At 37.4% G+C, this 13254-nt stretch overlaps 1 protein-coding gene across 1 annotated transcript in view; it reads right to left on the bottom strand.

Moving 5' to 3' along the window:
- Positions 1–4046: 4046 nt before the first annotated feature.
- LOC121407780 (polycystic kidney disease protein 1-like 2) overlaps positions 4047–13254 on the bottom strand; it is a 54784-nt gene continuing 45576 nt past the window's right edge. Inside the window, exons 21-27 of the mRNA XM_041598977.1 lie at positions 12724–12954; positions 11747–12027; positions 9957–11232; positions 9231–9498; positions 7924–8195; positions 6374–6515; positions 4047–6155 (exon numbers count right to left, since the gene is read on the bottom strand). Of these exons, the coding sequence (XP_041454911.1) occupies positions 4903–6155; positions 6374–6515; positions 7924–8195; positions 9231–9498; positions 9957–11232; positions 11747–12027; positions 12724–12954 (3723 nt within the window). The 3' untranslated portion in view covers positions 4047–4902. The remainder of the gene's footprint in view (positions 6156–6373; positions 6516–7923; positions 8196–9230; positions 9499–9956; positions 11233–11746; positions 12028–12723; positions 12955–13254) is intronic.

Below are 13254 nucleotides of genomic sequence, written 5' to 3'. Positions count from 1 at the left end.
ACAGGATACAAGTATCACCAATTAAATAATGAGAGTGCGAAGCGCGAGTTCAAAATTTCTGATATTCCGACCTGAAAAAAATGAACAGTCTAAGTGCGTTTTTATTTCAATAAACAAGCTGTGTGTCTCAAACAATTAAATGCGAGCGCGAAGCATGAGTTAAATTTTTTGATATACTGACATGATAAAGGAGCATTTTGACAAATTTTGGTAAGAATTTCTAAAAGGCATAGGTTTCTCACAAATCAAACAATGCGAGCGCGCAGCGCGAGCTGAACATTTTGATACACATTAACAATTTGTGTAAATCAAACAAAATAATGAAAGCTTGATGTGCGAGCTAAAAATTTGTGTGCAAATTGATATCAGAACTGGATATATTGTATATAAATTGGTTATATATTAGTGTCATTTAACCCTCTTGAATGGGATTAATTACACAGGCAATGCGAGCGCGAAGTCCTCGTGAATGGAAGTGGCCCCCTGGGATAGTTGCGCGATGCCAGCAACAGAACTGGGGATACCGCCTACCTATCACGGGGCATTCCTATTGGCTAGAAGGGCTCCCACTGGGAACTAACGATATTTTTGATTGGATTGCTTTGGAAAAGATGGGCGGGAACTTTGAGAGATATGACATAGAAAAGACAATCATAGCGGTGTCACATCTCGGAGAGAAATGACAAAATTTATGACAAAAGTTACGACAGTGTTCCAGAATACCACCCCAGGTTTTTCTCTTATTTTCTTAATTTTGATTCACCACAATTGTGTTTCTTAAATCAATTTGTGTGAAGTATACCTGGATGTTTTAAATCCAGACTGGTCCTTTGTCCGGACAAGACAGCGATTTCAAGCAATACTTCATAAATTGTTTGGATGTCAGAGAATATTACAGAGCACAAAACTTCACAATCATTTGTAATAATTGATGACAATACACTGAGAAATCTCCATGCAAAAATGATGCTTTCATTTGCTCAGGTCTCCACACATCGGACCCCGACCTAAATATGTTTCTGAAGATCTCAGCGACAAACCTCCCCCATCATGATTTTGTATTCTCAAGAAAAACAATACAGCAACTATTAGTTATTATTAGAAAGATAGAAAGTATGGAACAAAGAAAACAACTTGCAAGCTCTTTGTATTAATGATTATTTCTAGAAAATGTAGTGAATAAATCATTCTATTACTTACCCCGTTTATGTGAACATAAATGTGACACTGGGGATTTCATGTAAGGACTTGCCAGATTGTTTTATACAACAATTACCATAGTAACAGTCAGAAAGCTGTGCCTCTCAGTCAATCAAAACAATGGAAGTTAACTTGTCATATCTGACAAGTCAGATAATAAATGTTGAAAAAACGCTTCACAGAACGTATACTTTCCATTAGTGCCCCCCAACCCCTATGGAAAATGGTAACAAATTTTGAAAGAGACAAGAGATAATTTTTTATTAAATAATGCTTCCTGAATCAGTTCTAATAATGCAGTTACTTTTCAGATACCAGTGAAAAAAAACTTGATGAAATTTCACAATGATTTTGTTTTAACTAAAAGCAAATGATATGAAAATCCAAATAGACCAAAGTTTTCATAAAACAACATACAGTGTAATAAGATTTGGAACTCATTCTGCTCAGCAGCACAAAATGTACATTGGAGTGGGCTATAAATGGGTGATTTTTGGTTTTACTGTGGGAACAGTTTTTTTTGTGCTCCTTATACCTTATCTCAACATGAAATGACAATATTTTTTGTATCGGGTCCGAGAAAAAAGTGTGCCGGGCCTAAATCTGAAATGGCCGCCAAAACCCCCCAAAATCACAGTTTTGGCCACAACTTCTTTATTTGGTGGTCTTTTTCTCTGGTTTTGGTGTCTATTCATATGTTTTAGGGGGCAGGCAATTTGTTTTTCTTATAATTAGCACTTTTAAACCATTATTTGTAGAGTTAAAAGGTAATTATACCTAAATTTTCCAATTTTTATAGCATTTTTCCAGCCAAATGTAGGTTTTATCATCCAGGAGTTCTTGGATATTAGATGGTACAAGGTCAACAATAGCAAGCAGCTTCATAGAGCTATATTGCTTTTATTCCTCTACTATGGGTTTTACGGATATTTGTGAAATATATCTTATTAAATAAAAAAATGTTAATTATCCATAGGGGCAATACAATGTACAGTATACAATGTACAGTATACAATGTACTGTTACTGTACATACTACACTGCATATTTCCATGCATTGACCACCATGACATATGACAAGGCCTGTATATACATGTAAACTATAGTGTCATGGAAATAAGCTCTTAAGGTTTAAAATTAGATTGTGAATTGTGAATTTGATTGCTTGTCAGTTGATGTACATGATGAAACCAGCATTTGCACATAAAATATCACATATCATACATTGTATACGTACATCACATATCTACATGTAGCCATATCTTTTTCATTTGGAGGCTTTTTTTTACCTGGTTGTGGTGTCTAACTGGCCTAGGTTTATGGGGCCAGGTAACTATATAATCATGGTAACGTTGATCAACAGCCAATCAGAACCAAGGATTCCATGTAAGTTACCATTAAGTTAACATCATGGTAAATTTTTATGCAACATGGACCAGAATATTTACAGTGTAAATGCCATGATGTGGGGTTAATAACCTTTCTCCACCCCCTGAATAAGCATATTTGACAAAATATGTCCGCAGTTTCTGAGACAAAAAATATCTTTGATTTCTGAGGCATCTAATTCTAAACCTAAGAGCTCATTTCTACATAACACTATAGTTTATACATGCCTTGTCATGGTGGCCAATGCATTTATGCAGTGCAGTATGTACAGTACATTGTGTACTGTATAGCCCCTATGGATAATTAACATTTTTTAAAATTTAAGATAGATTTCACAAATATCGGTAAAACCCATAATAGAGGAATAAAAGTGATATAGCTCTATAAAGCTGCTTGCTATTGTTGACCTCGTACTATCTAGTATCCAAGAACCCCAGGACGATAAAATCTACTTTTTGGCTGAAAAAAGGCTATAAAAATTGAAAAATTTAGGTATAATTACCTTTTAACTCTACAAATAATGGTTTAAAAGAACTAATTATAGGAAAAACAAATTGCCTGCCCCCAAATACATATGAATAGACCCCAAAACCAAAGAAAAAGACCACCAAATAAAGAAGTTGTGGCCAAAACTGTGATTTTGGGTGGTTTTGGCGGCCATTTTGGCCCGGTACACTTTTTTCTCGGACCCAAGACAAAAAATATTGTCATTTCATGTTGAGATACATTACAAGGAATAAAAAAAAAACTGTTCCCATATTGAAATTACAAAAAAAGTATTTTTGACCCATGTATAGCCCACTCCTAATATAACACTTCCAAATATAACACAATATACCTTAAATCATTCTTGTCAAAATTTAAAACAAAAACAGTGATTATCAATATGAAAGGCACAATCCAAACAATGGGTGTCAATTGAAATAGTGTTCAAAGTTTTAGCCCAGCCTGTCATTGTGATAGAGAGCATGGACAGCTCCATTTGTTTAATACACAAAAGACTAATATCTTTTTCAAAATTTCTTCTCAGAATGATATTCTTCTCTAATAAAAAAAATTGTGTTATCTAGTTCACTTTATAATTTGGATAACCACAGAGAGAAGACAATCACTGATACTATTTATTCAATATGCAAAATGATGGATAATTGTTTCCAGCAATTGCAATTACCTTCTCACCGAATGGCCAGTTTGCAATATGAAAAAAAATCTTATTTTCTACCTTCACACATTTATTACCATATGGTTGGATTACGTTTTAAATTCTTAGAATTGTACCAGCTTCTGTTTATAAATAACAAGTCTTTTTATTATTGGTAGCTATGATAAAGCTGAGGTAATAATTGCGAAGTGCCAGGAGTATGACTAACATGAAAGTACCAAATATCATTATTAGTATATTACTCAATACTTTTCAAGCAGAAGACAAGCTTTACAGAGTAAATGGGCAAGAAGACGGACGTTCTATCGGGGGTTAATTTTTTACTACACACAATTGAAATTTATAGCAAGGCTATTTCAAGATAATCACATCATTAAAAAAAATCTCTTCATAATTTGATATCCTTCAGTAGGCTATGCATGGATTTGATCCATTCAATGGTACAGTATAGGGCGATTGATGTTACGAGACTTGTGTTAAAGTCCATAATATAGTTTTGCATTATGTAAGATGCGAGTAACTGTCCTTTTGACACTTCTATACCTCCAACACTATTCAAATCATCACCTGCCTCGTATGCATTTATGATCAGAGTTAGATGTTGACCAATTAAAAGTTTGTTTAATCATTGTGAGAACAAACCAGGTATACCTTTGACCTCTTTATCCTCAAATTATTCAGAAAATTGTCCCTTCTCTATGCAAACAGAAATTATTGTGAAATTAACCCAGCAAACTGTTTTTTTGTAGTATAGTTCTTGCAAGATTGGAAATGGGAAAGGCAGACGCAAGTTTTAGAGGGCAGATGCAAAAATATAATAAGAACAAATTGTATCTGGAAGGGGCAACAAAATTCTATATTTGTAATGAAGATTTATTAAATCTTACTGATCTTACTCAAACTAGTGAACAATAAAATAAAAACAATAAAATTAATCATGTTTGTAATTCTTTTACAAAAGTTGTTTAACAACTAGCAATTAATTGACAAGTTTTTCTGAAACTGCATCTAAAAAATGTAATTCTGATAGTAAGAGAATAAGAAATCATTGTCAATTTCATTATCAATAACATATATAATAACGGCACAACATGATATCTAAGTTTAAAACAAATGAACATAAATTACTGCAGTTTTTTGCTTTATATTTTTCTAATCCAGTCCTATGTGAAACCTTCCTGGGATACCCAGCAAAGAGAATATCTTTGACAAAAGCAGAAGACCTATCATTCTGTTCCCTGAAGGTGGAGGAGGATTTCTCCTGATGGTCACCATGCTTTCATTGAGGGCAGATATCAAAAGATCTAAAAATAGATAAAAGCCCCAGTACTGGAATATCAGAAGAGTAAGCGGACCAATCGTTCGATTAACGGACATCAAGTCATCATAGACAAAGTTACCTGGAAGTGTGTTGAAGAGAGTGATTGCTGATTTGGTGATATCACGATAGTCCGGAAGGCTACCAAAGGTGATAGACATGGGAAAGGCAAAGCTAAGTACTAGGACTAAGAGCAGAAAGCTGAATGCAGTGACCTCATGGTAGCAGTCAGACATGACAGCAGTGAGAAGATACATGCGAGGGTTGAGACGCAAGAGATAAAGAAACTTGACACAGCTAAGGATGATGATAACTGCAAAGCTATATCCTAGAGCATTGTCACTGCTAGCTGCAGAACGGAAACTTACAAAGCGAACTGATTCATCTCTCATTTCCTGGAAGAGCTGCTTGGTGATAATGTAACGGTAGGTGTATAATCCTGCAGATACATAGCAGTTGACAATGATGGCAATTTCCAACAAGTTCCATTTGTCACTGAGGTACTTTCTGATACCGATGGGCTTGTACCTGAGGTACTCTCGATACATGACAAAGAAGAGGGCCAAAACAAAGAGGATTTCACAGATGATGACAAAGAGTTTATAGTTTGCAGCGTAACGATGCAGCCTAACTGCTTGTACCTCGGGGAGCTTCAGCATTCCGCCAGATGCGGGGGTCTCCATGAGGAATGTAACTACACAGAAAAGATTGGTGTTTGCATTGTATGCTGTCCACTCTGCAAAGAGCGCTCTGGTGCGGGCATCCAACCATCGGGCATTCACCATCTCTGCCAAGGAATTCACAGCCTCTTCGTAGTTGGTGCCCAGTACCCAGATGTAGCCACTGTTTGGAAGGACCATTGTGTGGCCCCACATTCCTGTAGATCTGTCTGGGTAGAAGTGCCAGGGAGAGTAGTTGGAAAGACTCCACTCTTCCACTGTCTGAGATGAGTTCAAGAAGGCAGATGTGTTAACTATGGGCTGACTCCAAGATGCATTGTATAATTCCCTGTCCGCTGAATCCGAAGTAAAAGGGGCTCGGCAGTCATTGATCACGTCTACGAACAAGGGGTGAGTTTTACAGGAACCTACAAAGCAAAAAAGAAAGTGAAAATGAAAGCGAGGACGCAGTGTGAAATGAACATTTCTAAAGTTGCATTTTAATGATATAAGGCACTAATTTTGTACTGTACATCATCATTCAATCAGTCAGGAACTTTTGATTAAAAGCATGTTCCAGCTTCTTATATCACTTCACTTTTCTATCCGTCTCAAATGAGATGAAGACTCTTACTACATGACTTACTTGGTTTAACCCTGATTTGCCTTAGTCTCAGACCCCCACCAATCAATGTGGATTGCTTCTCGGCTCCCCATCTATCCTCACTAAGAAGACCAGGCAGGAGTGTTGAGTTAGCCCACGTCAGGAAACTACGGAAGTCATTCATCTTTAAAATATAATTAAAAAACTATTAAGGAATCAAGTGGGCTTTTAATTCCTTTCATTTCATACATCTTTAATCACCAACAACTTGTAAAGCTCATCAATATTTGAATGAAGTTGCCCATTTTGTTTAATCTTTTATGATTAAATGACACAAGTAAATTTGAATTTACAAATACAAATAATGTCATGATTGAAAACTCTAGTTTAAAATATTACACAATAATAGCTAATGTTTACTTCTACACCTACCAATTCTCAACAAAGTTGACAAACCATGTCATAGCAAGTAAGCCTTATTTCTGAATGCATGAATCAATTATCAGTTTAAAAAACGATAAAACAATCATGTATAAATGGTTTCCAAAGACTTTTCTACAGTCATACTGTATATAATTTCCCAAGGCTACAAATGTTTTCAAAGACAACCCTTTAACAATAAAAGAACAAGGCAAACGCCAAGCGTTGTCTCGCCTGCATATTGCAGTCATGAAGAGACTGCATGTCAAAACTATAGGTCATGTCATTAGTGGAACAAACAGAAAAGGTCATGCCATTAGTGGAACAGATGCAAAAAGCATCCGAACATACAGTACCAGTCAGATATCTTTAATACCTGTTTCGAAGCTATAGAAAGTTATTGTGTGTACAACACAGCACAGTGCCAGTCATGGAAAGCTCATTGACCTTTGACCTTAATCAAATTCAACTCACATTCAAACTTGACCTGCACCTTCAAGAGATGGACCTCTTGTATGAATTTGGCAATCCTACCTTGAAGAAATAAAAAGTTATTATGTGTACAACACAGCACAGTGCCAGTCCTGGAAAGTTCATTGAACTTTGACCTTAATGAAATTGAACTCCCATTCAAACTTGACCTGCACCTTCAAAAGATGGACCTCTTGTATAAATATGGCAATCCTACCTCAATGATATAGAAAGTTATTGTGTGTACAGCACAGCACAGTGCCAGTCATGGAAAGTTCATTGACCTTTGACCTCATTCAAATTCGAACTTGACCTGTGCTTTCAGGAGATGGACCTCTGGTATGAATTTGGTGATCCCACCTCAAAGCTATAGAAAGTTATTGGGTGTACAACACAATTGTGCCAGTCATGGAAAGTTCAATGACCTTTGACCTTTGATATGATTCGAATCGACTCATATCCGAACTTGACCTATGCCTTCAGGAGATGGACCTCTGGTATGAATTTGGTGATCCCACCTCGAAGCTGTAGAAAGTTATTTGGTGTACAACACAATTGTTGATGACGCCGCCGCCGCTGGAAATAGTGATACCTACGTCTCGCTCCGCTACGCAGGCGAGACAAAAACAAAATCAAGTTATAAGCAAGCTGATCATACATGGTGAATGTAACAAAATACTTTCTAGTAAAATTAGACTCACCAATGCATAGTCTTTATTCTTGTGATGGAAGAAGAGTCCCTTTGTACCTCTGGTCATCCAGTACGCCTGCCTATCTCTCTGACTGTATGTGATAGTGATGAGCAGATAGAAGAAACATAAGAAACCAGCAATCTGCCACAGCAGGGAATACATGCGAGCCTGCAATTGCTTGTTCTTCAGGTGGGAGTTTATGGTGGAGGTAGCTGGGGGATGGTAATGGGCGATGGTGTTCCTCCGTTTCTGAAGTGCTCTGCGAGTCTGAGTAGCATCATCTGAAAATGATAGAAACAAATTATCAGTATTATCATTATCATCATTTATTTGGCATAATCAACTTATATATATTAAGAACACATACAAGTAATAGTGTAAGACGAGTCACACACACATGCCAAAGGAAAGAAAAAAAAAAGATTAATCAAATAACCATAATACACGAAAACATATAGCAAACTGAATGATTTTCCATGGACCTACTCCATGGTTTTTCTCAATCAATTCTCTTCTCCTGTACGATAAACCCTACTGCCCAAGTAAGTATCAAAACACCTGTTTCTTGACCTCGGTCCGAAGATAACATAACAGCCCGAGCCTGGTCCTGGCAAAGCATGCCGCCATTTTTTATTCACTTACTTTCCTTATTTCGAGGTCGATTTTCTTCGTTCGAAATTTAAAATGGACTAACATTGAATTTCTGAATACAATATACCTTTGAAAACGTGATTAAATATCGAATACAATAATTTCATTCTGAAGGTCCTACTACAGGCAGAGAAGTCTTACGTAATAGCACAGCTGTTGTTTATCATTTTGTCCCTGGCTCAATGGTCATAATTTGGCCTGTGGAGGTGAAATTGAGATAGCAGGGATTACCTGGCCAAGCGGGATTGATCAGGCGGGTGTTTCATAAAGCTGTTCTTAAGTTAAGAGTGACTGGTGATCCTGTCTTGCGGTAAATGGTACACACCATTGGCGATGATCACCAGTCGTTTTTAAAGTTGCTCTTAACTTACGAACAGCTTTATGAAATGGCCCCCAGGGATCTCAAATACAATTTGGGGTCTAATACCGCAGTTTGCAGTCTGAACTGGGGTCTTTCTCTAAACGGGGGTTTGACGTAATGCCTCAAGGCATCTAATATATACTTTTAGGTTGTTATATTCAAACTAAGTTAGAGACTTGCAAGACAATTACATCCCAAAGGTTAGGTCAATCTTGAAGATTTTGAAGTTTTTTACACTAATCAATTACTGTTCAGTATAGTGTAAAGAAATACTTTTCTTACCGTACACCTATGTAATGCTTACCTACTTGGAGTTCCTCAATGTCATCACTGAAGTCTTCTTCTGGTTCAATCTGCTTGAAGATAAGTGAAACAAAGATTGCAAGGAACAGAACCTTGATGGGCTGTGTGATGAAGATGCTCTGAAAGGTAGCTATAAACAGAGAGATCAACCAGTCGATGCTTGTTTGTTTGCCATATTTGAGGCCATAAAGCATTGTGATGTAAGAAGAAGCGACCACGGTTGCAAACACCAACAACCATGCAATGTACACGCATGCAGGTGGAAGACCCTGCAAAAAAATGGCATAAAAGAAAAGAAGACAAAAAATGGTTTTTCATTTACATTCATCACTTGTCACAAATTTTCTTTTTCAGCAGTCACAGCTTAATATTTTCTTTCTACTTGAATTGTCTTACATTTTTCTGTTATGGTTATTTGAATGCAATCCCTAAATGTCAAACACACATCCCAATACCGTGCTTCTGAGTGACTGAAATCAAGTTGGGGTTATTATTTTTTAGTCACATATGATTTATCTCCATGTGTGGTAAAAACGTAACAATTATGGTAATTTTGTTAATATGTCAGTAACCTAGTAGCAGGTGTAATTTATAATGGCATGAATAATATAAGACAACATACAGATCGTACATGAAATACATCAGGCAATAGCCTTTGATGTTGAAGAAATCATTCTTCACATTTGACACTAAACAATATTGTTAACAAATCAATACATATATTCACCCTGGTTCTCTGTTTCAGCTTAATCTTTCCTTCTACCACAGAATCTGATAGCAGAGACTCATCAGGTGATATGGGAGGTGTCTCAATATCCAATGCTGTCATGACGATGGTCTGGGCTTCCCTCATAGCTTGTTTGTGTTCTTCAGGGTCATAGAACCTGTCTGAAGATATGACTGATAGATCCTTGACCATTTCCATCAACCGTGAGTACAGGTAGAAGTTATGGGTGAAACCATCACATTTCTTTCCCATGAGATCAGAATCGTAGTCACGGCTATTTTCTTCAATTCCCTCTTTCACGCAATTAGGTATTTGTTTGACTGACTGAGTGGTTGTGTCGTCAGTAGTTTCACTCCGTATTCTATCGACTTTCTCTAGCCCTCCGTGTCCAAATACCTCTACACGCTTTGAACTCTTGTCACTTCCCCATTCTTTCATGACTGCAGAGACAGATCGAAGGACAAAGTCGTCCATCTCCTGGTGGAACAGCGTACTATTCAAAGAAATGCATGATGGCAGAGAAGTGGTAGAAGAAGCAGATGAGGCGTTTAGAGGGTTGTTATCTTTGGAAGATGTGGAAGAACTATCACCTCCACCAACCCAATGACGAGAAGTCCTTTCTGGTGATTGTTGGGAAGAGACTTCTCTGTCTTTATGTTGGACGGATTTTGTCAGGCTTTTTAATGTCAATTTATCATCAGCAGACTCCCTTTCCGAATCTTCCTTCTTGGTCAAGTCAATACTTGAAAGTGAATGGGCAATTTCGGGCTTCAGTTTTACCATGTATTTTTCTTTGTTAGCAGCTGTTCGAAGTTTGATACTTGGCCTGATGTGTCTGAAGATCTGCACAATGAGGAGATTGATTGGGAAGGAGATTAGAGAGCTCTCAATGCCGATGATGATCTCTTTGATGGTAATTCTAAAAGTGCCAAAGTCCATGACCTGATCGGCTGGATCATTTGGGATTCCATAGAACATAATGCTTGTCATCATAGAGCACATGAGAAGGGACAGGCAACAGAATGCTCGCTGCAGACAGGTAAAGTTACTGTGCTTTGGACGCATCAGAACAGACAACCACAGATGGCCATCACGCAGATCACGTACAGTCCTGGCAGTGAACAGGTGTCCAAACTTGTGCAAGTCTTTGGATGATGCAATATGGAAGGTGTTGTCAAGACCAACCCCTCCACCTCCAATCATCATCCAACTGTTGCAGATGAAGTAGTAGCGCTCGTCACTCTCCAGATCATGGACTACGCAATGGCTCACATACCTTTGGGATATAATTAAATTAACTGCAGGTGTTAATTTCATTAAATCTTGTTTCCATATGAAATTCTCATTGGCTCATGATTCTGGTAACCTCATGATCTAAAATCCAAAAACTATGAGTAAAACATTATTCTTTAAAGAATAGATTCTTTCTTTGAAAATTAAGATGGAAAGTTTAAAGGAAAACTTGTGTACATTTTCATTGATGTGAATTGATGTGGAACAATCCTCAGAATAAATCTCACGAGCATAAGTAAAAAAACTGTGTCAGAAATTGCTCTGCACAGTTTTTCCGCATTTATTATCAATGTGCCATTAACATGCCAATGCGCTTTCCCAACACATTAAAAAGATATATCATGCATGTCTTCACTCCATGACAAAAATAGTTGCAGAGTCTCATGAGCATTTGGTAAAAACTGAGGAAATAATTGTCATCAATAATTGCAACAGACTTCCCAACCACCCAAAAGAATGTACGCCAATGCCCTTCAAACTTTGCATGAATCACCTACCAGTGAGGACTAGTGCCAGCATTGTTATGCCACAGCCTTAAAGATTGAATTTCTCCGAGACCTTCTGCAGTGGTCAACAAGAACGAATCTGTCGAACCTCTGGTCAAGACAGGTGAGAACCTGTCATGCAGGACGTGTGGATCGCTGCGACCATTCTTGCCCATCAGAGTTAGTGTAACAGTTGCTGTTGTGCCTGAACCACGGCGCATCCCTGTGACTATGGTGACATCATAACGGTAATGATGGAATGGGTCATTGTCATCCAACACAGTGACTGCAGCCTGATCAATAACCACAAAATATAAAAAGCTAAACAATATAATGATAATAATATACTAGTATAGTTGCACTTTGATGAGTTTATTTGAGTTTAGTATTCAACACACATGCAAGGCAAAAAAAAGACAGAAAAGAAAAAAATTAGATACTAACAAATAAAAGAAAAATATTGATACACTGAAATACAGAGTAACAGCTACATATGGGTTATAGTGCACATTTATGTTTCAAGTTGCATTTTACGCTGCAAACATCATACACGACACCCCCTACACATGCATACTAGTTCATACATACATGCAAAATACAGTATATGATCTGAGGAGTGTTTCATAAATATTTTTGTCCGACCAGATCTGACATCTTCTTTCTGAGGAGCGTTTGATGAAAGGACTTGTCGAAAACTTCCATCTTATCCGACAGTTACCATAGTAAGAGTGCTTCTCAGCCAATCAAAATCAAGGAAAGATGTCATATCTGACAACTTGTTGGACAAAAAATGTTTATAAAATGGTTCCCAGATTTTCATTGACCGAGTAGAAATTTTACTATGGTAACTGTCGGATAAAATGGGACTTGTCAGATAAAATGTCTGACAAGAACTTTCATGAAATGCTCCCCTGGACAACCTACGTAACAATGTAGTTCTTCTAATGTGAGATTTTTAAATGAAGATTTTGGTGGTATGTTACACTTACTCTTGCCGCATCTCGTTTATCCTTCCTCCTCGCCCATACCGCCACTAAGACAAAGCCTGCCAGAATACACATCACAAAGCTGACGACAATGGGGTTATCCACAAAGGTCAGGAATAACTTAGCATCCTGGAAGATATTGATCTTGTTTGGTGGAACAAAGAGTGATGACCCAAAGAAGGTCAGATGATTGCAGAGACAGTGGGTTGACGAGGGCTTAGAGAGAGGACCGACCTGGTAAGAACATTCAGGAGAATGGTATGAAGAAAGATAATTGGCACAAGTTAAAGAACTAACTAGCTGGAAAACCTTTGTTAAAATCTCAATTCAATTCTTTTTTAAGATGTAACATAAAAGACACACACACACAAAGTTTGGAATACTGGCAGCAATACAGAAACAAGTGGAATGCCTCTGGCCGTCTCACCTGCATCACGCGGTTCAATATAGCAGCAGTGCTGACTTTGCATACTACTCTAACTCGCACAAGATGTTCAGTGATACATGGTTACTCTTATGTCCTCTTTTTATGAA

This window comes from Lytechinus variegatus, chromosome 2 (genome assembly GCF_018143015.1).
Source record: "Lytechinus variegatus isolate NC3 chromosome 2, Lvar_3.0, whole genome shotgun sequence".
NCBI classification, from domain to species: domain Eukaryota; kingdom Metazoa; phylum Echinodermata; class Echinoidea; order Temnopleuroida; family Toxopneustidae; genus Lytechinus; species Lytechinus variegatus.
This window is presented reverse-complemented; position numbering and strand designations above follow the sequence as displayed.